The sequence below is a fragment of the Muscardinus avellanarius genome (assembly GCF_963383645.1).
Source record: "Muscardinus avellanarius genome assembly, chromosome: 6".
Taxonomy (NCBI): domain Eukaryota; kingdom Metazoa; phylum Chordata; class Mammalia; order Rodentia; family Gliridae; genus Muscardinus; species Muscardinus avellanarius.
In genome coordinates, this window is record NC_137791.1 from 31307296 (window position 1) to 31332673 (window position 25378).

General features: G+C 37.5%; 1 protein-coding gene across 6 annotated transcripts in view; it reads left to right on the top strand.

The window, feature by feature from the left end:
* RAPGEF2 (Rap guanine nucleotide exchange factor 2) overlaps nt 1–25378 on the top strand; it is a gene marked incomplete at both ends in the record, with an annotated part of 267933 nt that overhangs the window by 219732 nt on the left and 22823 nt on the right. For all 6 annotated transcript variants that reach the window (XM_080697997.1, XM_080697998.1, XM_080698002.1 and 3 more), the window contains 10 exons: nt 3218–3395; nt 5763–5899; nt 6590–6748; nt 15530–15682; nt 16177–16341; nt 17327–17434; nt 17528–17731; nt 17824–17932; nt 19175–19421; nt 24679–24836. In XM_080697997.1, coding sequence (XP_080554123.1) covers nt 3218–3395; nt 5763–5899; nt 6590–6748; nt 15530–15682; nt 16177–16341; nt 17327–17434; nt 17528–17731; nt 17824–17932; nt 19175–19421; nt 24679–24836 — 1618 coding nt within the window. The remainder of the gene's footprint in view (nt 1–3217; nt 3396–5762; nt 5900–6589; nt 6749–15529; nt 15683–16176; nt 16342–17326; nt 17435–17527; nt 17732–17823; nt 17933–19174; nt 19422–24678; nt 24837–25378) is intronic.

Consider the following 25378-nt stretch of genomic DNA (forward strand, 5'->3'; position numbering starts at 1 on the left):
CAACAATAAAAGCAAACAATACAATTCAGAAGTAGGTAAAATGAATCTCCAAAGATTTTTATGTAACCAATATACACATGACTATCACTCATCATTATCATAATATTACTAATCATTAATGAAATACAAATAAAAACTATAGTGAAATACTACTTCATATTTTTTAGGATGACTACTGAACATGAATTACCTTGCTCCAGCCCTTTACCTTGAGTTTGTTACTCTCTTTACTTGTAAAGTGTGTTTCTTGTAAGCCGCAGATGGATAGATTCTGGTTTTTAATCCATTTTGCCACCTTATGTCTTTTTATTGGGGAATTGAGGCCATTTACATTCAGTGTGATTATTGAGAGATAACTTGTAATTCCTAACAAGTTAAGATTTTATTTCTGTTTGAAATACTGTTTATTCTTCTTTGCTTAGTTGTCTGATGGATGGGAAATCTTGTTTCTCTGGTTCTGGTGTGTATTACCTATTTCTTTTTTGTAGTTATTCTCTGAGTATTTTCTCTAGCACTGGTTTTGAAGATATAAATTCCTTCAGTTTCTTTTTGTCAAGGAAGCTTCTTATTTCCCCATCAAATTTGATAGTTAGTTTTGCTGGGTAGGAAATTTTGGGCTGGAAGTTGTTTTCTTTCAGAGTTTGGAATATGTTACTCCAAGCCCTTCTGCCTTTCATGACTTGGTTTGGGAAGTCTGGAGTGATTCTAATTGGTTTGCCTCTGAATGTCATTTGGTCTTTTGCTTTTGTTGCCTTTAAGATTTTCTGCTTGGCTTTCACATTGGTCATTTTGACAATTATGTGGTGTGGGGAACCTCTTCTCCGATCCTGTCTAAAGGGAGTTTTATAAGTTTCATGGACCTGTGTATCGACCTCTTGCTCTATGTTTGGAAAATTTTCTGCTTTTATTTCTTTGAAGAGATTGTTGATCCCTTTGGTTTCACCTTCTTTTCCCTCCTCTATTCCGATTATTCTTAGGTTAGCTCTCTTAAAATGGGCCCATATTTCTCCAATGTCAGATTCCTGCTTTCTGAATTTTTTTCTAAGTTATAAATTAATGCGTTTGTTTTTGGAGTGATCATCTTCTAGGAGCGAGATTCTATTCTCCATGTGGTCTAATAGATTGTTTATACTTTGAGTTGAGGCCTTTACCTCAATGATTGCATCCTTTATTTGTTTTAGACCGTCTCTAAATTGTTTTTGAAGGTCCTTTATTATTTCTACAGTTATATTTCTGATTTGATCTTCTGGAGATCTCTGAATTTCTGTGTTATCAGGTTCTGATGTTGTGGGGTTGTGGGCATTCATTGCTCTATTGTTGTTCCTCTTTCCCATGATTTCAGAAGTTTGTGCCTTCTCTGGGTTCTTCCCCGGGTCACCACAACTTTGCTTAGGGTGTTCTGGATCTCGAGTCTGTGGTAATCTCAGCCGCCACTACTCCTTTACTGGGTTGCATCGCAAAGTTTCACACACAGGGAGTTAATCGAAGCTGTGTGAGACCGTGGGGGGCCGGGCTGGGCGTTTTCCCACAGGGAGCTGTGACTAGGGTGTGGTAACTTTGCCACCACCACTTGTTCACTGGGTTGGACTGCAAAATCTCAGACCCAGGGAGATTATCAAAGCTGTGCAAGTCTCTGGGAGTGTAATACAGGGATTTATTCTTTTGTGTCTGCAGTTTTACTCACGGTTATTGTGTGTGCTGATCAGGAGGGACGCAGTGCACTTGCCATCGCTGCTGGCAATATGGCGCCACTGTCACACTCTCGGCTGTGAGGCTGGCATATTTCTTTTCTGGTTTTGAGCTCCATTCTACGTTCCTAGAATGTATGATGAGCTTAGCCTTTGGGAGTTTTAGACATTCTTTGCACTGAAAGAACTGCTGAATTACACCCGAATGACCCGCAGCTGCTCACTTCAGCTCCTTGTTTACCTTTCCTCTCTGGAGCCTGGTGCTGTGAGGGAAGATGGTGCAGGTGCGGCTCCACCGCTGCATTGCAGGCTTGATTTCCTTTCTGGTCTCTGGTTGTTCTTCTGGTCTTTTTTTTCTCTGTCCCTTGTATTTACATTTTTTATTTCTCTACTGATAGTGTTTTCTGGCTATGAAAAGCACTGATTTTGTGGCATTAGAGATCAAGTTTTAGCAGGACTCGTAAATGCTGCTTTTCTCAGTTGTCATTTTCCCGGAAGTCAGACTCTCTCTCTCTCTCTCTCTCTCTCTCTCTCTATCTATCTATCTATCTATCTATATATATATATATATATATATATATATAGTGGAAAATGTACCTAGAGAACTATAAGTATAGCTAGACATAGTGCCACATGCCTGTAATCTCAGTTCTTAGGAGGCTGTAACAGGAAGATCATAGGTTGAAATCCAGGCTAAACATCTTAGCAAGGTTCTCAGCAATCTGAGATCCTTTTGCCAAATAAAACATAAAAATTTAGGGAGAGCTAGTGGTGTAGCTCAAAGGTGGAATGCTTCTGGGTTCAGTTACCACCACACACACACACACACACACACACACACACACACACACACAGAGTTGTAAATATACTGGACACAGTGGTTCATAGCTGTAATCCCAGTACTTGATGATGAATGGGAAGACAGACTGTGTTAGCTTTAGGCATGTATATGATCTATATATTCATTGACTAGTAGTTTGAGAGTAGTCATTGGGATAATCCAACTAATTAGGTGTTTAGTTTATATATTTATCAAGTTATCTTTGACATGTGTAGTCCATGTGTCCTAAAAGACTTTTCCTTTGGGGAAAAAGTTGTCCAATCTTCTTGGCATGAATTTCTCACTATTTCTTCTGGAAGAGGAATTGCGCAAAATTAGTGGTCACCCTTTTGTTCTCAGATTAAGCCATTTTCTTTGAAAAGTGAATGAAAATGAAAGTTATCTTTTCTTTATTCCACTATGTTTTCAATGCTGTGTGGTGGCTCAGCTATAAAATCAGAATTACTGAGATAAAACTCACAAACCCAGACTAAAATTGACATAGGAGATAAAATTTCTCATATTTTGTTGAAGTAGTTCTTTTATATAGTGTTCAAGTATTCAAATAGTTGTTGGATGTCAAATATATCATAAAGAAAAATTAATATAACAAAATTACTTTGAACATTAATTGTTCTTACCTCTCGGGGGGGAGGGGCTAAAGTTTGATTTATTTAAGATAGCTTAAGATTTTTTTGTCTGTTTTAAGGCCACAGAAAGTGAGGCTGGTGACATGGACCTGAGTGGGCTGCCAGAAACAGCAGTGGATTCCGAGGACGATGATGATGAGGAAGACATTGAGAGGGCATCAGACCCTCTGATGAGTAGAGACATTGTGAGAGACTGTCTGGAGAAGGACCCTATTGACAGGACAGATGATGATATTGGTGAGTGTGGATGGCAAAGTGAATCTAGGACCAGTCAAAAATATTTAGAGGTAAAAATTGACGTAATAGAACACAAGTCTAGTAGACTTTAAGAAGTCTTAATTTATGAATTTCTTTTATATAAATGGTTGAAGTTTTTTCTTTGTATGTTGAAAAGAGATGGAGAAAGGAAAATTTGCTCATTACCTAAGTATACTTATAGTACTATGATTGAAACTTCCTAGTAAAACTCTGGCCAATTTATTACACATGCATGTACCCATGCACGTGTGCACGCACGCACACACACAAGTTAAAGTAGTCCTCCAAGTAGTATTACTTCTGTTAGTTTTCTTGAAAAAACTGCTTTCATGAAGCTTGTGTTTTCAGTGTGTAAACATTCACTGATGGCAGTTGGTAGCTGTTATGTAATGAATTTGCTTTTACTCTGGTTCCATGTGAAGATGGGACTGGGTAGAAGAAGACGGTAAAATGTCAAGTTAGCTTATGGGCTGTGGTGTCAAGACTTTACATGTAGTTAAAGTTTAAAATTTTTAAGTGGCTGTATGTGCGTGCTGGTCAGAGGACTGTGACTTACTCATTTTCCTTTATATCTCAAGCCAAAACGTCAGTGTATTTGTAAAACAGTGATTTCTGCCTTTCACATAGATAGATAAAAGTTATCTCTTAAAATGGTATTTAGATTTGCTTTACTGCTAACCTGAGGAATAAATATATTTTATGTCTTGGCACAGACCCACAACTCATTTCTAAAATAAAAATTTCACTAAACAGAATTTATTCTTTCTATAAGTGAAATGCTTTGATATTTTATTTTTTTTAAATGTTCATTGCAATAGTAAATTGATTTTCTGGCACATAAATCTGGGTTGGGTTGAAGTTCGCTGTTCAGTTGAACAGAATATCTGGGTAACAAGAGGGATGATATAGTCAGAACGTGGATTTATCATCTGGATGAAAGGAAGTCACTCAGTCTGTCCTTCTGGAAATGGAATGTTTTTGCAGACTCTCTCTTTCTGTTATACTTTCTTTTTCCTAGCCATTAACAAAATATGATATATCCAACAACATCATATTTGTTGCTTCTCAGCAGGAATGTACTGACATAGGGACAGTTTAATTATATATGAGTAACAAGAAAAATGTAGAATTTTTACTTATTTGAGAGGTTGAATAATATCTTGAATATAGTAATAATAATGATAGCGGTTCTCATTGCATATTTATTCTGTGATGAATCCTTTTATCATTGTTATTGTACTTGATTCTTACAGCTGTCCAACATTTTAATGTATTAAATGTATTAAAACAATGCCTTAATGAAATGTATCAGCTTACCCAAAGTAATACAATAGTAAGTACTGGAATGTCTGACATACAACCCTCTGCTATTTACCATTGCCCATAGAATCCAGCCTGAGTGTTGGAGGCAGGTAGCCCCAAATCATGTCACTACCATCTCCTAATCATATGTGTCTGAGCCTTAGTTTCTTCCCTATAAAATGAAAAAATGTGCACTTTACAAAGCCATAATGAAGAATAAGGAGAGAATCTGGCAGCTTATTGGGAAAACTCCTAGGAAACAGGATTGGAAGACTAGAGATTCCAGGACTCAAAGGACTATGATGTCAACAGCCTGAACTACACCAAAGGATAAGCACTAGAAGAGGGTTTGGGTTTTTTTTTGGACAATCTGTAGTATTAGAAAAAGAGAAGAAATGATGTATTCATTTTTATTTGTATATATATGTATATAAATATTGTACTAGGGATTGAACTCAGGGGTATTCTACCTCCACAGTACATCCCAGCCCTTTTTATTTTGAAACACAGTCTTGCTAAATTACTGAAGCTGGCCTTAAACCTGTGATCCTTCTGTCTCAGCCATCCAAGTAATAGATTTATAGGATTGTGTCACCACATTTGTCCATAAATTTTTAACTGATTAATTTTTGTGAATTTTTTTATTTCCATAGAATATCTCCCTTGGAATAGTTTAAAATTAAAGGTAGTTATTTCTGATATCTTAGGCATCCACCTGCCCAAAAGGTGCTGCAATGATCTACTGACTTACGGGAGAATTCTTGGATCTTCATTTCACTTCAACTGGAATAAACTTCACTTAAGAGATCTCAGTTTATCTTCAGTTGGAACTCCCCATTTGAAGTTTAGTCATTTCTTCAGTGCCATTAGAGTCTAGGGTACAATCTAAACTATTGCTTCTAAATCAACAAGGAAAGATCACCATTTCCACAATGACAGAAATCTTTATCTGCCATAAATTCAATTTACTCTAAAGCACTCTTTTTGAAGTCTTATTTTTAATTAAAGTTGTTGTTTCAATAAGAAATGTCTCTTGCTTTTCAGAACAACTTTTGGAATTTATGCACCAGCTACCTGCTTTTGCCAATATGACGATGTCAGTGAGAAGGGAGCTCTGTGCCGTGATGGTGTTTGCTGTAGTAGAAAGAGCAGGGACAATTGTATTAAATGATGGTGAAGAGGTCAGTAAATATTTCTGACTCTTAAAAAGCTTCTGCTCAGGATCTCTCACTACAATGCTTACACAAAAAACCATTTTCATATTTGTTCCTTGTAAGAAACCAGCAGTAATATGTTTGAATAAATCAAGAATGATGAGTACCTGTTTGTCATAATAATCTAAACCCATTATTTTATTTCATGTTGTATATTGCATTTTATGCAAAATGTGTAGAGATTTTCTTGTGGGTGTGGAGCTGGGGATATAGAGCTCAGGGCCTCACACGTCAGGCATATACTCTACCACTGTCCAGGCACCAAGACTTTTTGATTATTAATATTTCCGTTTTGCAACCTATTCCATAAATATATTGATTTTTTATCAGAATAGTATGATAGTCTTAGGACAGCAGTGATCGTTTTCTGTTGTTTACATGTGCTTTGGGATACAGTGAAACTTTTTTCCTGTGTCATTTTAGAGAAGAATATCTTAAATCAAATTAAAGGACAGGATGCTACTCCTCTGTGCTGGGTATATAGCAACATGTAGAGTATGTGGTGGTTTATTGCTAATTCTGTGAGCTGAGTAGCTCCTTTCAAGATACTTCTTCCATTTTTAAAATGGAAGATCTACCAAGTCATTTTTAGGGGCCATTATAGCACATGGAACTTTGTGATCACGAAGGCACTTTTTTCTTTGTCTCTGCTACCAGCTGGACTCCTGGTCAGTGATTCTCAATGGCTCTGTGGAAGTCACTTATCCTGATGGAAAAGCAGAAATACTATGTATGGGAAATAGCTTTGGTGTTTCTCCTACTATGGACAAGGAGCATATGAAAGGAGTGATGAGAACAAAGGTGGATGACTGCCAGGTATGAAATATCAGAAGTGCATGTTTCCTTCGTAACAAGAAACATTGGCATACAGTTGTCAGGCTTTTTTGCCTATATGAACATGACATCTTTTAAGATTTATATATAAAATTGGGGGGAGGGGTCTGAAGGTTGAAACCAGGGCATTGTACCTCCAAGTTATACCCCCGGCCTGTATTTTTTATTTTGAAACAAGGGTCTTGCTAAGTTGCTGAGGCTGGCCTCAAGTGTAATCCTGTCTCATCTTCCCAGGTACTGGGATTCAGGTGTGCACCACCATGCTTGGCATATACAAAATATTTGAATAGAGAACTGCTATATTATTTTTAATGCCCAGATAATTAAAAATAAATCTCCAAGTTATTTGAAATGCACAAAACTGAGTCCTATTTTTAAAAGGTATTTTGCAAATACGGTTTTAAAATTTTTTATCAATAATTAATACTTTATTCACTGAAAACATGGAAGTTAAATGCATATAATGAAAATAAATGATAAGTAGACTAACAAATATGAAAACAGTACAGCTATTATTTACATATAAAACAGGAATTGATTTTAGAAGACACATGGAAATTTACCACAGTGTGAATCAATAGGAATACTGGCTAATGAAAACCAAGTGCTAATAAAAAGTTAGCAAATGAATTAATATTGATATTATGTGGATAGTCGTTATTTAAAAGCACTTAAGAGCCGGGCATGGTGGTACACGCTTGTAATCCCAGCATTCGGGAGGCTGAGACCGGAGGATTGCGGTTCGCGAACAGCCTCAGCTACTTAGTGAGGCCCTCTGCAACTCAGTGAGACTCAGTTTCAAAATAAAAAGAATTTAAAAAAAAATAGGGCAGGGGGTGTAGCTCGGAGGTCGAATGCCCCTGGGTTCCATCCCCAAACCCACACAAAAAATAAAAAAAATAAAAGCACGTAAGAGAGTCTGAGATAGGAGGATCACAGGCTTGAGGACAGCCTCAGCAATATAATGAGACTCTCAGCCACCTAGTGAGACCCTGTTTCAAAACAAAAAAATAAAAAGGGCTGAGGATGTAGCTCAGAGGTATAATGTCCCTTGGCATAATCCCTAGTACCTGTTCCCCAAAAAACTAAATTTAAAAAAAAGCATTTAATAATAGACCAGAGAAAAGTTGTGACTAAGCGTGAAATGTAATTAGATTAAAATATTTTTAAGGGATAAATTTTAGATGTTTTTGTTCATAGGTGTTTATAATTTATATATTATCCTCTAAAATATTTTGTATTTTTGTATGTGTGTATGTGGTAAAGGGAATTGAATCAGGGGCCTTCTACCTCTGAACTGTATGCCTGGCTCATTATTTTTGAAACAGGATCTTGCTAAATTGCCCAGGCTGACTTTAAACCTGGGATCCTCCAGTCTCAGACTCCCAAGTACTGGGATTCTAGGCCTGAATACCTGGCAGATAAAATGTCTTTTTTTTTTTTTTTTTTTTTGGTGGTGGTACTGGGGTTCCTGGAAGCCCTTCTACCTCTGGGCTACATGCCCAGACCTATTTTATACGTTGTATTTGGAAACAGGGTCTCTTAAGCCAGTGCGGCTGGCTTCAAACCAGCGCGATCCTCCTGTCTCTGCCTGCCAAGCGCGGGGATTACAAACACGTGCTCCACCACGCCCGGCTTGAAAGATAAAATGTCTTAATGTAAGTAAGCCAAAAGATTTGACTTAAACTAAATGCTCATTCTTTTTATTAGTTAGCTAATCATAATTGAGACCAACAAAATGGTAGATAAATCCTGAACTCTTTATGTGGCATATGATTTTATATGTAGAAAGGGTTAGTATATGTGATTTTTTTTTTTTTTTTTTAGCTCTGGAATTGTATTTATTCCAAAAATGTAATGAAACCAAACCATTAAAACCAGTTAGAGCCAAGCGTGGTGGCACACGCTTGTAATCTCCGCGCTTAGGAGGCAGAGACAGGAGGATCACGCAGGTTTTAAGCCAGCCTTACTGGCTTAAGAGACCCTGTTTCCAAATAAAAAAAATATAAAATAGGTCTGGGAGTGTATCCCAGAGGTAGAAGGGTTTCCAGGAACCCCAGTATCCCCTCCCCCCAAAAAAGTTAGAAAAGTGTTAAAGGATTTTTTTTTCCTACTCTCTTACCAATTCCTCCTTGAATCCTTCCTTCTCTAGGTTGGGATTATAGTAATATTTTAGTTGGAGTCTCTGTTCCTTAGAGGCAAGTAAAAGTTATTTGTATTTGAGAGTTCAGCAATTACATTAATGCTCCTTAGTTGGCCAAACCACTTTGATTAGAAGTATAACCTATCAACTGAAATGATATGAGGTATATAAATACTTTAGAATAATTAATAAAATGTTATTTAACAGTATTAAAGTGTGTGTAAACCATGTCACATTACCAGGTAACATTAAGCATTTATCTTGGAGATCTGGGAAAGGAAGAGAAAGTAGGCTTTATATTAGGGAAGAAAATGTAATCAATTTCAGAATGAAGAATTTGTAGAAAACTCAGAGTGACAGAAAGTTAGGCCTTGTTTCAGGGCAAAATTCTTAAGATTTGAAGAATTAAGCCTAGTGTGGTAGCTCATGCCTGTATTCCTTATACTTGGGAGGCTGAAATCAGAGGTTCACAGATTCAGCAACTTAGGCCCTCAGAACTAGACCTCATTCAAAATACAAAATAAATAGTGCTGGTGGTGTAGCTTGGAGATAGAATGTTCCTGGTTTGATCCACCAGGAGCGCGTACACACACACACACACACACACACACACACACACACGTGCGCGTGCATGTGCACGCGCACCTGTTTCCCTCCCCCGCCACCTCCCCCCAAAAAAAACCAGACTCCTTATAACTCCTAACATAAAGTTCCCAGAATAATAGAGAGGGCCAGAGGTGAGGTAACCTGCTAGAGAAAGCTCTGCCTTCTACTTTACTCCATGCCACAGTAAAAGGAACATGTTAAATCAAGGATTTTAGGAATCACTCCTGGATGTCTACCAACACATCTGCTCAGTCCAGATATTCTATCTTGTATGAATACAGCAGGGATGGAAAATGAATTTACACATTTTAAGTGCTTGTTGGAATCGTATTTTAAGGTACTTCTCTTAAAATGTTCCGTATCTGTCAGAAAACATGTTAGCTGCTCTTCTTAGAAACAATTATAAAATGGCCTTGATAGTTGCTCTTAATCTACTGACCACATTTTGGGGAATCAATAGTTATTGACCATAATGAACATGGCCTCCATTATCTAACATTTCAGTGGAGTTCAAAATTAGTATTGGGTAATGGTTGAGCTCATGTTAAGCCAAAGAACACAATGGTGAATGCATTAATTTTAACATTGTTTCTGTTTACTTGGATCCTAAGACCTCAAGTCTGTTTTGTTCTTGATCCTTCCATTGTGTTTTCTTCAACTTTTTACTCTCTAGTGTCTATTCTTATTCCTTTTGGTGTGAAGGACAAAGCTCAGAGCTTGGTGTAGACATCCTATGATACCAAGTGGTCAGTAATGGCTTTCCACTCCCTGTATAGAGCTCTTTCTTTTCTTCCTTTCTCCTATGTCCCTTTCTTCCTTTCCTTCTCTTCTATCCTTCTTCTCCTTTTATTTTTCCCCCTGCTTTTCTTTACTACCTGTGTATGTACTATGGAGAGTAAACATTTGGATACTTAATTTCAACAGGTATGAATTTCCTCTATAGGATGCAAAAGTACACATTTAAATAGATCTAACCTAGGTGGGTGTGGTGGCACAGGCTTGTATAACAGTACTTGGGAGGCTGGAAAAGGAAGATCACAGGTTTGAGGACAGCCTCAGCAAATACGGAGACTCTCATTAATCTAGCAAGACCCTATTTCAAAATAAAAATGAAATAGGACTGGGTGGGGGTGTAGCTCAAAAGTAGAATGCCCTGGATTTAATCCACAGTCACACACATCCACACCCCTAACCTCTCTAACCTAACTTCAGCATTAGGGACCACTGGAGCTAATATGATACTTTGAAATTAAAAGTAGTTTTGAATAAGGAATAAGTTGAAAATGAACTATATAGTGTGTTGGTTGAGGTTTAATTTTGCTCCTTTACTCATCTGTGATTTTTCTATAATGTCATATGGCTGCCTTTTTGTTCACACTCAGTGCTGTGTATGGAACTCAGCTACAGATGCTAGGCAAGTGCTGTACCACTGCGCTATGCCCCTAGCCCTTGCTGTTGATCTTTAAGAAGTAAAATCTTGTTTGAATTTTTATTTTGTCAGGGTTCTAAGATCATACAATATATTAATGTTTTTGTAGCGGTCTAAACCTAAAACCTCATTAAAACAGTTCACAAATTTCCAACCAATTTCATCATACCAGTTAAAATTAAATTTTACCTACAGATTTTATGTTAGATCTATAAGTTTCTTAAAGCAAAAATAAGTTGTTAACTTAAAAGATAAATGCTTTTAAACTTTTTTAAGATAGCAGTTTTGCGTGGCCAGTTAGAAATTCAGTTTGAAATTTTTTTGGATAGTATTTTAGTTTGCTATATAAGAAATTCCAAAACATCTATCTAGATACTAAGAATTTTAAGTCAGATTTATTCTGATTTCCTTAAATCTTTAGTCAAGAAGATTAATTTTAGTACATTTTTCTTTAAAAAGCATTTTCTTTCATACATTTATCTACTTATTCATTTTAACTCAGGGATATATTTATTTTATAGAAGATAAATGAGGAAATGATTATTTAATTATGTTCCCTAAAATTGAACACCTTAAATTATTTGGAGATAAAACCTTCCTAAATCTCTTATTCAGACTCAGGGAACAATTTTCTGCTGCATAAAAAGAAATAAAGATTTTTGAGATAAGAGGCTAGGGACTACTTATTTCAAAATATGTACAGTATTATAGAAATGGATTGCTTAAAAATGTAATTAAACTAAGCCAGGTATGGTAGCGCATGGTTGTAATCCCAGCATTTGGAAAGCTGAGATGGGAGGATCATGGTTTGAGGGCAGCCTCAGCTACTTAGTGAGGCCCTTTGCAACTCAGTGAGACCCTGTTTCAAAATAAAAAATAAAAAATAGGGCTGGAGGTGTAGCTCAGAGGTAGAATGCCCCTGGGTTCCATGCCCAGTACTGCAAAAAAAAAAAAAAAAAGTAATTAAACTATTCATATTTACTTATACACAAAATGCCTGTCTTTGAAATTTTAGCTTTTGCTTTTAAATGCTTGATAGAAAAATTAGTGAGACAGTGCCAGCCTGGTGTTGCAGTGTAAAGTCATCTGGACTTTTGTTCCTAATTCTGTAACTTCTCTAACTCTACAGAAGGTATGGAGAAACTGAAGAACACTGAGCTAAGTGAGATTAGTCACAAAAAGTAAGAAATCAGATGCTCTCCCTAATCTGTGGAAACCAGGGAGAAGAAGGGTCATAGGAGGAGTTGAAACCATAGATGAGCAAATAAGATGACCTAACTGAGGGGTTTGGGAGCGGGGAGGAGGAAAATTCCCTACATCTTGTATATTCACAAACATCAAAGTCAATCACTATGCCAAACTTAAGAAGGAAGGAGGGGGGAGGGAATAGGGTGGGAGTTGGAGAAGAGGCATGTATGCCTCTACTGTCTTGTACCCCATTAAGATATATGACTACAATGCACCAATAAAAAATTTAAAAAGAGAAGGTATGGAAAAATATAGAAATGTATATTAAGTAAAATGAGAGTCCTTTTGCATTGCTCAGAATTAATAATGTTAAGCTGGGCATTGTGGTACATGCTTGTAAGTAATCCCAAGAGCATTACAGTTTTGAAGTTAGCCTCAGCAAAGTAGTGAGACTCTGAGTAGCAAGACTGATTAAAAACAAAATAAAATTGGTATACTGATGTAATTTGGAGACTGAATGCTCCTGGGCTCAATCCCTAATCCAGAAGACAAAGAGCGAGAGCGAGAGCGAGAGAGAGAGAGAGAGAGAGAGAGAGAGAGAGAGAGAATAATGCTACCAAGTTTTTTTTTTAATTGGTGCATTGTAATCATATATCACTTTGGAGTACAATACTCGAGAGGATATACGAGCCCACATCATCCAGTTAGCCCTCATCCAGCCCCCATCCCATTCCCTCCCCCTCCCTCGATCCCATGCTTGTTTGGTGATTAACTTTGATACATTTGTTTATGTACCTCCTGCGTTTTAAAGAGGCTCCATCTTCCTCTCTTCCATACCCTCTGATTGGTCACCTTAGTTGCCCCACTATAGGGCCCTTTCTATAGCTTGACCTCTTCCTGTTGCCCCTTTCCTCCTAGTTTTTGCTGATTAGGGGAAGCATCTGATTTTTATTTTCTTTGATATTTCTCTGTGCATGCTGTGTTGCAAGTACCAATCCCACTCTTGAAGACCCCAGTAGTGGCCTGGCTACCCGGTGGACTGATCCAGACCTCGCTGGCTCAAGCAGCAGCCTTACCTCATGGGAGGCCCTGATTCTGGTCTTGCTGGTCCCGACGTGAGCCTCACCCCTCAGCTGGCTCCAATCCCGGCCTCTCTGGCCTCAGCACTGGCCTAACCCCTCGGCAGGCTCTTATCCCAGCCTCGGAGGCCCCAGTAGTGGCCTTGCCTCCTGTCAGGCTCCGATGATGGCCTCGCTGGCCCAAGTCCTGGTCTAACCCCTCGGCAGGCTCCAATCCGGCCTCGGAGACCCCAGCACTGGCCTTGCCTCATGGTGAGCTCCAATCCCGGCCTTACTGGCCACGGCACCAACCTAACCCCTCGGCAGGCTCCGATCCCAGCCTCAGAGGCCCCAGCACTGGCCTTGCCTCACGGCAGGCTCCGATGATGGCCTCGCTGGCCCAAGCCCCGGTCTAACCCCTCGGCAGGCTCTGATTCAGCCTCGGAGGCCTCAGTAGCGGCCTTGCCTCACAGAAGGCTCCGATGCCGGCTGCTGGTCCCAGCACCGGCCTAACCCCTCGGCAGGCTCTGATCCTGGCCTCGGAGGCCCCAGCACCGGCCTTGCCTCACGGCAGGCTCCGATGCCAGCCACGATTAGAGCCTGCCGAGGGATTAGACCAGTTTTGGGGCCAGCGAGGCCGGCATCGGAGCCTGCTGTGAGGCAAGGCTGGTGCTGGGGCCTCCGAGGCCGGGATCGGAGACTGCCGAGGGGTTAGGCCAGTGCCAGGGTCAGCGTGGCCGGGATCGGAGCTAACCGCGAGGCAAGGCTGGTGCTGGGACCTCTGAGGCTGGGATCGGACCCTGCCGAGGGGTTAGGCCGGTGCCGGGGCCAGCGGCTGGCATCGGAGCCTTCCGTGACTCAAGACTTTGATATGTGTGTGTAACTTTTAAAAACATTAGCTGAGCAGGGCGTGGTGGCGCATGCTTGTAATCCCTGTGCTTGGGAGGTGGAGACAGGAGGATTGCCCAGGTTCAAAGCCAGCCTCGCTGGCTTAAGAGACCCTGTTTCCATATTAAAAAAATATATATAAAATAGGTCTGGGAGTGTAGTCTGGAGGTAGAAGGGTTTCCAGGACCCCATTACCACCAACACACACACACACACACACACACACACACACACACACACACACACATTAGCCGAAATGTAATTGTGAGGCAGTAGGCTATTCTTTCTCTGTACAGTGAGAATAACAGTGTTACCTTCCTAATCATATGACTAAAAGCATAAATTGAGAATTTCTTTATTTTTTGCAAGGCTACTATGAAAGGATAGTTATAATGGTGATTTTTATAATATTTGGTATTGCACTTTTAAAAAACTGAATATGAATTAAGTCAGTTCTAAATAGCCCATGAAAACATGATTTTGAATAATTGTATCAAATTTGGCCATTTTTTAAAATGTGTCGGGTACTGGGGATTGAACCCAGAAATGTTCTTCCTCAGAGCTATGTCCCAAGTCCTTTTTAGTTTTCATTTTGATACAGGGTTTTATTAAGTTGCTAAGAGTCTCCCTAGGTTGCTAAGGCTGGCCTTGAACCTGCCGTCCTTCTGTCTGAGCCTCCCAAGTACTGGGGATAAAGGTGTGCACCACCATCCATGCAACCAGATATTTGTTTTATATACATTATAATTTAACTACCTCCTTACTTTTCATTTCTTACATTCATGAGAAAAGGTACCACGCTTATTCAAAATTTAAAGAGCACAGTGATTTTTATAACTATTAAGAAATGTAATTACATTAAGTGATTGAACCTAAAATATTTGGAGCCATGGAGGAATAATTAATTGATAAGCATATTGCTAATTCTTCTTTAAAAGCATGATTACCTTTAATACATGCTATAAGAAATAATGATTTTAATCATAACAAATATGTGGCTTGTTTTATGACCTTTTTCTCATTCTTATGATTAGAAAATTTATAAAACTTTTAATTTAAAATTTTGCCTTTAAAATCTTTAAAGCCAAATTATATATGTAATTTGGTACATATTAACATATATAGTATATGTCCATATGTATGTATAAACATTTTCTTTTTTAAACTATAAAAGCATAACAAGGACTCTTAATTTTGTCTTTCAACTTTTTAGGTTGTTAGGATTTTGAATGTGAAGTACATATAAATACTCTCAAACTGAAACTTTCCTTAAACAAGGAAAAAATACATTATAAGTAGAGAAATCTGATTAAGGTTCATTACTGCATTAATTTAGAACGTATGGGAAAGACAGGGAAAAATGTCAGTATTAAATAATTAAAACACTGAATTATTCGTACAGCTAGGTCTTTCACAAGCACTTTATCATTAACATGTGACGTTTATTCCAGTTTGTCTGCATTGCTCAGCAAGACTACTGCCGTATCCTCAATCAAGTAGAAAAGAACATGCAAAAAGTTGAAGAAGAAGGAGAGATTGTTATGGTCAAAGAACACCGAGAACTTGATCGGACTGGAACAAGGAAGGGCCATATTGTCATCAAGGTAAGGCTATTTCCCATGGAAGGGAAGTTTGGGGTGGAATCGGGTATAGCAGCTTAGTATTTTTTTTTTTTTTCCTTTTCAAACATCATGCGCCTATAGGTTATCTGTTGTTTAAAAGAAAAGGAATTTTTAAAAAACTACATTTCCTTGTGAATAGCAGTTTCTTAATTATCTGTATTACTACCCACTTGTTTTTATGTCAAAGGTTTGTTGTCAGTATACATATAAAGCCAGGCATGGTGGTAAATGCCTGTAATCCTGGTACTTGGGAGGCTGAGATAAGAGGATCACAGGTTTGAGGCCAACTTCAGCAATTTAGTGAAACCTGTTTCAAAATAAAAAATAAAAAGGGCTGAAGATGTATCTCAGAGATAGAAAACTCTGGTTTCAGTCCCAGAATTTAAAAAGGAGATGCCATATAAATGTTATTTATTCAAGCTAAATATTTATTAAACCTCAGGCTATTTATTTATTAAACCTCTTATTTGTTACAGGGCACCTCAGAAAGGTTGACAATGCATTTGGTGGAAGAGCATTCAGTAGTAGATCCAACCTTCATAGAAGACTTCTTGTTGACCTATCGGACTTTTCTTTCTAGCCCAATGGAAGTGGGCAAAAAGTTATTGGAGTGGTTTAATGACCCGAGCCTCAGGGATAAGGTTGGAAATAGAGTCTATTATGGCTCTTTAATATGAAGTATTAAAATATAAACATAAGCCAGGCATGGTGGCACATGCTTATAATCCTAGTACTTAGGAGGCTGAGACAGGAGGATTGCAGATTTGCCACCAACCTTCGTGTGTATATATTGTATGTATGTGTGAACTTAAAGATATACTTGTCATACTATTATGTTTAAATTAATGGAATACATAAATGTACTTTGTAAGTTAAAAAAAAGTGATGTTTATAGACTACTAAGTTGGGCCTTTTGGCCTTAATAATGTCTTTTTTTTTCTTTAAATGCAAAAGCCAACAAATTTGCTGCCAAATGTTTAGTCTTTAGTTCTTTTAGGGATATGTTAAAACATAACAAAACGTCTGAATACTGTGGGAATCTACATTCTCTAGTTTGGTAAATAATTATGCCAGGTAAAAGTTATATTTTTTTAAGAAGTATTAGAGCAGTATTTCATTATAGCTGATAGCCGCAGGCATGGCATTTTAAGCAGACCCTCTTTGTAGCTCTAGAGAGCTGTCAAAGCCAGATTGGATGATAAACTTCAGAGGTCTTCATATCGCCTTCCCTCTACAACCTGTTTTCTTAGAGATATTTTAAGACTTAAGGCTATTCATTTTTCTTGTCTTTTTACTTTTTAGTTTTTGTTTTCTTTCATATTAAGCCTATTTTGCTTTTATTTTGACTTATTTCAAATATGCTTGAATGTAAAACACAATGTAAGTTAAATTCTCTCACAAATTCAAGATCCTTCCTTGCAAAGCAATTTAAAGTCTGTATTTAAAGTATACATATAAAAAATTTAAAAGGTCATTTTTATATAGATAAAATTTTTGAAGGTTTTATTTTTTCTTATTCTGTTTTATTAGGTAACTTGTTTGAAAATTAGGTTTCTTTTTTCAAATGATCAATCAAATCTTTAGCACTACAAAGGAGGAAACTTATTGAATGAATTGCCTTTTCAGGTTACACGGGTGGTATTACTGTGGGTGAATAATCACTTCAATGACTTTGAAGGAGATCCTGCAATGACTCGATTTTTAGAAGAATTTGAAAATAATCTGGAAAGAGAGGTGATATTTGAGATTTTTTTTTAAAGATCAGTCTTAAGTTCATTCTTTACCTCTTGTTTGTGAATTGACCAATCTGTTTCTGAACTCTTACAGAAAATGGGTGGACATCTAAGGCTGTTAAATATTGCATGTGCAGCTAAAGCAAAGCGAAGATTGATGACATTAACAAAACCATCCCGAGAAGCTCCTTTGCCTTTCATTTTACTTGGAGGATCTGAGAAAGGCTTTGGAATCTTTGTTGACAGTGTTGACTCAGGTAGCAAAGCAACTGAAGCAGGCTTGAAGCGAGGGGATCAGGTATGATATTTCTAAACTGAGATTTAAGGGGGATCTTGGTATCTTTAGTTTTTAGTGGTAATACTGACATTAATTTTATAATTCCTTTTTAGATATTAGAAGTAAATGGTCAAAACTTTGAAAATATTCAGCTGTCAAAAGCCATGGAAATTCTTAGAAACAACACACATTTATCCATCACTGTGAAAACCAATTTATTTGGTAAGTATTTTTGCATATTTTCATTTTTCTCCTTTCGGGTTTTTTCGCTCCCAACATTTAGATCTCAATCATGAATGAAGTCAAATATAGGAATCAGTATTTAGTTGGACATGATGGCACAGGCCTATACTCTCAATAGTTGGAAGGACTAGAGGCTCAAAGAGAGGTTCAGTAATTTAGCAAGGCCTTTAGCAACTTAGTGAGACCCTGTTTCAAAAATAAGCAATAAAATAGGTTTGGGTGTATAACTTAGAAGTAGAATGCTCCTGGCTTTAATCCCTAGTACCAATAAAATTACTATAAAGCTATAATTAAATGTAAATAAAAATATACTGACTTAAACAATCGTAAAAATTATTATTGTGTATGTGTGTGCATGGGTGCACACACGGTACTGGAGATGGAACCCAGGGACATTCTACCTCCGAGCTGCACCTCCAGCCCTATTTTTTATTCTTTATTTTGAAACAGGGTTTCACTGTGTTGAAAAGGGCCTCACTAAGTAGCTGAGGCTGTCTGCAAACCGCAATCCTCCTCTCTCAGCCTTCCAAATGCTGGGATTACAAGCATGTGTCACCATGCCCGGCCCCCAGCCCTATTTTTTATTCTTTTATTTTGAAACAGGGTCTCATTGAGTTGCAAAGGGCTTCACTAAGTAGCTGAGGCTTTCTGCAAATCGGGATCTTCTTGTCTCAGCCTCCCAAATGTTGGGCTTACAAGTGTGCTTACCACACTCAGCCATAGAAATTATTTTTTAAATCTGCTTATTGATAAATGAAATATATCTTCTATTCATAAATACTAAAATATTTGTAAAGAATGTACTGCTCTTGTGTGTATGTGTGGAAGGGGGGATGGTACTGGGGATTGAATCCAGGGGCATCCTACCTCTGAGCTACCCCCAGCCTTTTTTATTATTTTGTTTTTGAAACATGGTCTCACTAGGCTGCTGGAACTGTCCTTGTAACAGAAATCCTTTTGTCTCGGCCTCCCATATTGGGATTATAGGTATGCACCTCCTTGCCTGGCTTGTACTGCTGTTTTTAAACTTACTCTAATAAGAACAACATACAAAGTAGATTCCTAGTGGTAGTCTTTGGACCAGTGTTTTTCTATAGGACTTTATTTTTGATAACTGGCATCTATACTTGTCATATATTTTCAAGTTTCACAGTTGCCTTGGCATTTTTCAGATTTCTTATAATTGGTATTTTGTGATGTTTCTGTTTCTATTTATTTTAGTTTTTAAAGAACTTCTAACGAGATTATCAGAAGAAAAAAGAAATGGTGCCCCTCACCTTCCTAAAATTGGAGACATCAAAAAGGCTAGTCGCTACTCCATCCCAGATCTTGCTGTTGATGTAGAACAGGTAATAGGACTTGAAAAAGTAAACAAGAAAAGTAAAGCCAACACTGTTGGAGGAAGGAACAAGCTGAAAAAAATACTCGACAAGACTCGGATCAGTATCTTGCCTCAGAAACCATATAAGTAAGTATCTGTATAGATTTTCTGTTCATTATTTGTGTTAAAATGATATGCAATATTATTGGCATAATTAGTCCTTGTACATGAGTCTAATAAATGTTTCAGGCTGAGCTTAGAGGCAGTATAAAATGATCACTTTTTTTCTGGTTTTGCCACTTGCCTACTCCAGTTTCCATTTGAACAATTTTTTTCCCTCAGTTGAATTCTAGAAGTGAGAGTTTGCTTCCTGTCTCTCACCATTTGGAGGTTTTGATACTGTGTCTCTGTGTTGGAGTATCTCTTCCATAACATCTTTTTAAGATGCAAATCATTGCATCTCTTTTAGGGAACAAATCATGGCATCTCTCAGTTTCCTTTGTTCGTTCTTGCCATTCTTTTTTTAACCCCCTCTTTTATTTTCAGTTACCAAGACATTAATAACAAAGCACAGTCCTCTACTCATATTTTTCAGTCAACTCCAGTCAGAGTATTAGGTGTAGTCTTGAATTTTTTTTCTTGACTTTTTGTTTATATCAGGGCTTAGGCTAGGCAAAGTTGCAGGGGAACCTGACCTTTTTTTTTTTTTTAAATATATTTTGCTTATTTGCTTACTTTTTAAATTTTATCCCCAAGTCTAAGGATGTTTTATAAAACCCAATCAAACCAGGTGTGGTGGTGCACTTCTGTAAAGTGGGACAGAAGGATTACAGGTTGGAGGACTGCTTCAGCAAATTAGTGAGATTCTCAGCAACCTATAAAGACTTTTCTAAAAATATATAATAAATAAAATAGGGTTGGGGGAATACCACAGAGATAGAATTCCCCAAGGTTCAATCCCAATACCTACCCCCCCCCCACACACACACACACACACTGTATTTCAGGTAATTCTTGTTTGCAGTACTAGGCGTGGAACCCAAGGACATTCTACCTCCAAGCTACATCACTAGCCCTATTTTTTTTTTTTTTATTCTTTATTTTGAAACAGGGTCTCACTGAGATGCAAAGGGCCTAAGTAGCTAAAGCTGGCCACAAACCTGCAATCCTCCTGTTTCAGCCTCCCAAATGCTCGGATTACAAGCGTGCACCACCACACCCAGCTTTTTCAGATAAAATTTTAATCTGCACGTTAGAGATTTAAAATATACTGTTGATGGATTGAGTATCAGACTTTTGTTGGCCCCATAGAACTGTTGAGTAATTATTGGTGGTTTCTAAAAAACTTTGATTGGAAATTCTTTGGATAAGCAATGAATTTAATGGTATTATTTATAGACTGGAGGATATGTTTATATTATGTTTCTAAAAAATAGATTAGGACAGCTGGCATTTTATTTTTTTTTGCAACAGAATATCATTAGGTTGATAAGAGTCTCACTACTTGCCAAAGCTTGTGCTTGTACCTGCAATACTCCTGTCTTAGTCTCCCCAGTACTGAGATTATAGGTGTGCTGTGCTACCACACACACCTGGTTTAGGTAACCCTGCTTAATGAGAAAATAGCCCAAATGCAGAGTTTTTACCAGAATAATAACAATAACAAAAACTTAAAGTCATGTTTGACCATGAGTTAAATATGAACCTTAAAAAATTTTTTTTAAACAAAAGTCAGCATGACCCTGAACAAGTATTAATAGAAATATGACAAGTTGGAATCAGAATGTAATCCATCCTCAGTACAGGATGTTGGCAAGAAACACTGTATGAAAATGCGACGTATAATTTTATTCTCTATATTTGGAAAGATACTCAAACACTAGATAAGGGAAAAGAAACAGGATAATAATTAGATGTATTGGTTAAAAACACTGAGGAAACATGTAAACAGAACATCATACTGAGTGAGATCAACCAAACTTATAATATCAATGGCCACTTGTTTTCATTCATATGTGGAAGCTAGAGAGAAACCGTAGGAAAGGAAAGGGACTTCATGAAAATGAAGAGAGACCAGTAGAATTAGTGGAAGAGGGCAGAAGGTAGAAAGAGGAAAGAGAAAGGAAATAGAACAAATAATGTCATGTTTGTATATAAATGTACCACTGCAACCACATTAGGATGTATGAGGAGGGAAAGGGGGGGGTCGTAGAGGGAAATATCAAGTTGTTGTGAATCGTCACTACAGTGTACAAATAGAACTTTTTTTGTATTGAGGATGGAACCCAGAGTTGTTCTACCTCTGAGCAACAAACATCCTCAGCCCCTTTTATCTTTTGTTTTGAAGTAAGAGTCTTGCTAACAGTTGCTACTTGTTGAGCCTTGTCTCAAACCTGTGATCCTCCTGCCTCAGCTTCCCACGTACTGGAACTGCAGTAATGTGCCACCACGCCTGGGTACCAATACAAATTTTAAAAATTAAGAACACTTTTTCCATAAAGCAAAACAGTTTTGGTCAAATTTTTTATGCAATAGGTACTTGAGTTATTGTGAGATATGTTAACCTTAAAAATAAAGGGAGTTTCTGTGTTTGTTCATTAAAAAAAATTGAGTTTTTCAGTTGAACTAGCTGTACTGCAGGAGCTCAGTAGCTGCATGTGGACTGTGGCCAGCATGGGCATAGAACCTATTTGGTAAGCTGTGGTTGGGAAGTCATGGTGAACAGTGCCACCCTGGAGCAGCATGTCTCTGTTGCCTTTGGGAGGTCCCTAGCCTCTACTGCACTTGCTTCATGTGCTCCGTGATTAGTAAATATGGCAAAGAGTTTGGAACAAACAAATCAGAAAAGTTTTGAATCATTCCTTTCCTACTTCCCAAAGATAAGCCTGAAATTAAATAAGTAAATTATTAGAAAATTATTTGAAATCATATATGTGAGGCAATTTTTAAAATTAATTAATTAATTAATTAATTAATTAATTTATTTATTTATTTATTTATTTTGTGGTACTGGGGGGTGGAACCCAGGGGCTTTCTACCTCCAAGCTATCCTCTCAGACTTATTTTATACTTTATTTGGAAACAGGGTCTCACTAAGTTGCTGAGAGCTTCACTAAGTAGCTGAGGCTGGCTTTGAACCTGTGTGAAACTCCTGTCTCAGCCTCCCAAGCACGGGGATTGCAAACCTGTACCACCATGCCTGGCTCATGTGATGCAATTTGAATAGGAAAATATATTTAAGGGTGGGCTCAGTGAACTGAGAATCTATTAAATTGTAACAAACCTTATTTAATTAGTTACTACTTCAGCTTTTCTCTTCTAGAAATAAACCTGCGTTTGTAGAAGGTTTTGTTTGTTTTAGTTTTATCTGGTACTAGGGATGAAACCCAGAGTCTTGCACTTAATAGGCAAGTACTCTACCACTGAGCTATAACACTGCCTATGGGAATTTTTTTAAACCAGGCTCTTTATTAGAGAAATTTCCTAGTTAAATATACTGAGGTAGGGGTGTGTGTGTGTGTGTGTGTGTGTGTGTGTGTGTGTGTATTTCCTTAAACATTATCAGCATTATATAAGTATATAATCTTAGGTGCTAGACACTGACAGATTGGTAAGGATAGAAATGGAAGAAGGATTTGCATAGAGGGGAAGAAAAGGGCATGGCATAAGCATTATAGAATTCAGATTTGGTTGCCAGGTGGCTAGAGAGAGAATGGCTGATGAACCCAGAAGAAGAAAGGAATAACTGAACAGACTACAAGATCACAAAGACTAAGAATCAGTTTCAGTAGTAATGAAAGAGTTGGGAAGTCTGAACAATAAGATATACTCAGGGAGGAACTCTTCTGACCTAGGTCTTGAATATAGAGACATTTTAGTCCAAGAGTATCCTCTGTCTTTGATAACAGATATGAGTAAATAACCAACAAGCTGAAAATTAGAACATCATGTGAGGTATTGAAATGTTGCTAAGAAGCATTTCTTCAGGAGGCAGTTCTTTGGGGGTGTGGCTGGAGTAATGGTCATAGTCATTTGTGACAGAAGTGGCCCAGTCAGCTGTATCTTGGATGGAGTAAAGAGTAATGATTTTTCTGTCATGTATTACGTCTAGTATTTTTGGCAAAGAATGCTTTATATGGTTGAAAATTAAAATCCCACTAATGTGAAGGTTATATCTTTCATGGAACATTAAAGTTTCTTTATGTACATGCCTATATGTACTTAAATACATTTAATTTTTTCCTAGATTCACCTATAAATGTTTTACACTAAAATTATCTTATTCATGACACTTTAGCTTTACATGCCGACATTAGTATAATTGTTTTTTTGTTTCCAAGTGTTCATAAAAACACCTTCAGAATGTAGCCATTGTTTTGGAAACACTTGATCCTCAAACCTAGAAATCATTTTTATATATTGTTGAATCATGTTTCAAGAGTTTTCCACAGTAATAGAATTCTATAAATGTAAGTGATTTTGTAGCCATCAATAATAATCAGTACTTTTCTGGGGACCTAAAAGTATAACTGGAATATTTGAGCAGAGCATTAAAAGTCACAACAAGTCATTGGGTTTCCATTGCCTTTTCTTTGATACTAGGAAATGTCGTCATGCACCAGTGCTCTTTTATGTTCTGTATAATTAAGAAATAATGTCTTTGTAAGCGTTTCCGTAGAGCTCACTGTATAGTAATCTCATTTTTTCCCTTAAAACTTTGGAAAATAGCATTAGGAAAATTTTTCATTTTTCCTCTTCTGTTCATTTCACTCAGCTTCTTTAGTTCTTGGAAATCATGTTATAAAACAATTTATCATTTTGATGCATTCTTTTTAGTGTACTTCCTAAGTCCAGTCCCATCAGAAACCAGAGGTCATATTTTCTTGAATATGTTTGTACACTAAAACTACTAACATTGGACTTTACCTAGTTTATAAACAGGTTTCAGTAAGACATAGTACACTCAAGAAATAGCAAATGAAGTACATATGCTTTGGCAAGAGTGGCTTTTGCAATTTTCACCTAGATGTATAAATATCATTCTTAAATTAATTGCAAATGTAGTGGAATGTGGCTTGCTTTTATTTTTACCTTTTTTTTTTTTTTTTTTTTTTTGGTGATACTGGGGGTGGAACCCAGAGGCTTTCAACCTCCGGGCTATACTCCCAGACCTTTTTTATATTTTATTTGGAAACAGGGTCTCACTAAGTTGCTGAGAGCCTCACTAAGTAGCTGAGGCTGGCTTCAAACCCGTACGATCCTCCTGTCTCAGTCTCCCAAGCGCGGGGATTACAAGCGTGCGCCACCACGCCCAGCTGTGGCTTGCTTTTATGATGGTCTGTAATAGCTTCTAATTTTTTAACTTTTTCTGATGATTTGTTTTTAAATTTTCTTCTTTGTTCAGTGATATTGGGATTGGTCAATCTCAAGATGACAGCATAGTAGGGCTCAGGCAGACAAAACACATCCCAGCGGCATTGCCTGTCAGTGGAACTTTGTCATCCAGTAACCCTGATTTGCTGCAGTCACATCATCGCATTTTAGACTTCAGTACTACTCCCGGTAAGCACCACTAGTATTGCTCTTGCTTTCTTACAATAATCTTTTTTTTCCCTAACATAATGGTAATAATATTATATGTATCTTTCTCTGATTGGCGTGATCACATCAGATCATAAGAGCCAGGGTGAACATTAAATTACAAATCATTGGAACATGTTCTTGTCATTTTCTGCAGATCATGTGTGTGGGGGGGGGGAGCACTAGGGATTGAATCCAGGGGAGCTATAACACTGAACTATAAGCACAGCATTTTTATTTTGAAACAGGGTCTTGCTAAGTTTCTGAGGCTGGCCGCCTGCATTCCTGTCTCGACCTCCTACGTACTGAGATTACAGGTGCGTGCCACTACTCCCAGCTTCTATAGATTATTTTGATAGTCTATGTATGAATTAATCTCTCTGAAGTTGTTTTCTCTTTTATAAAATGAAGAATAACACTTTGTAGGTATTAGTAAGTCATCTCAAATAGAATGGAAAGTATACTTTAGGTCAGTTTAATGGGCTTCTCTTTATAATAAATATCAGTTTTAAAGTGGTTTTTTC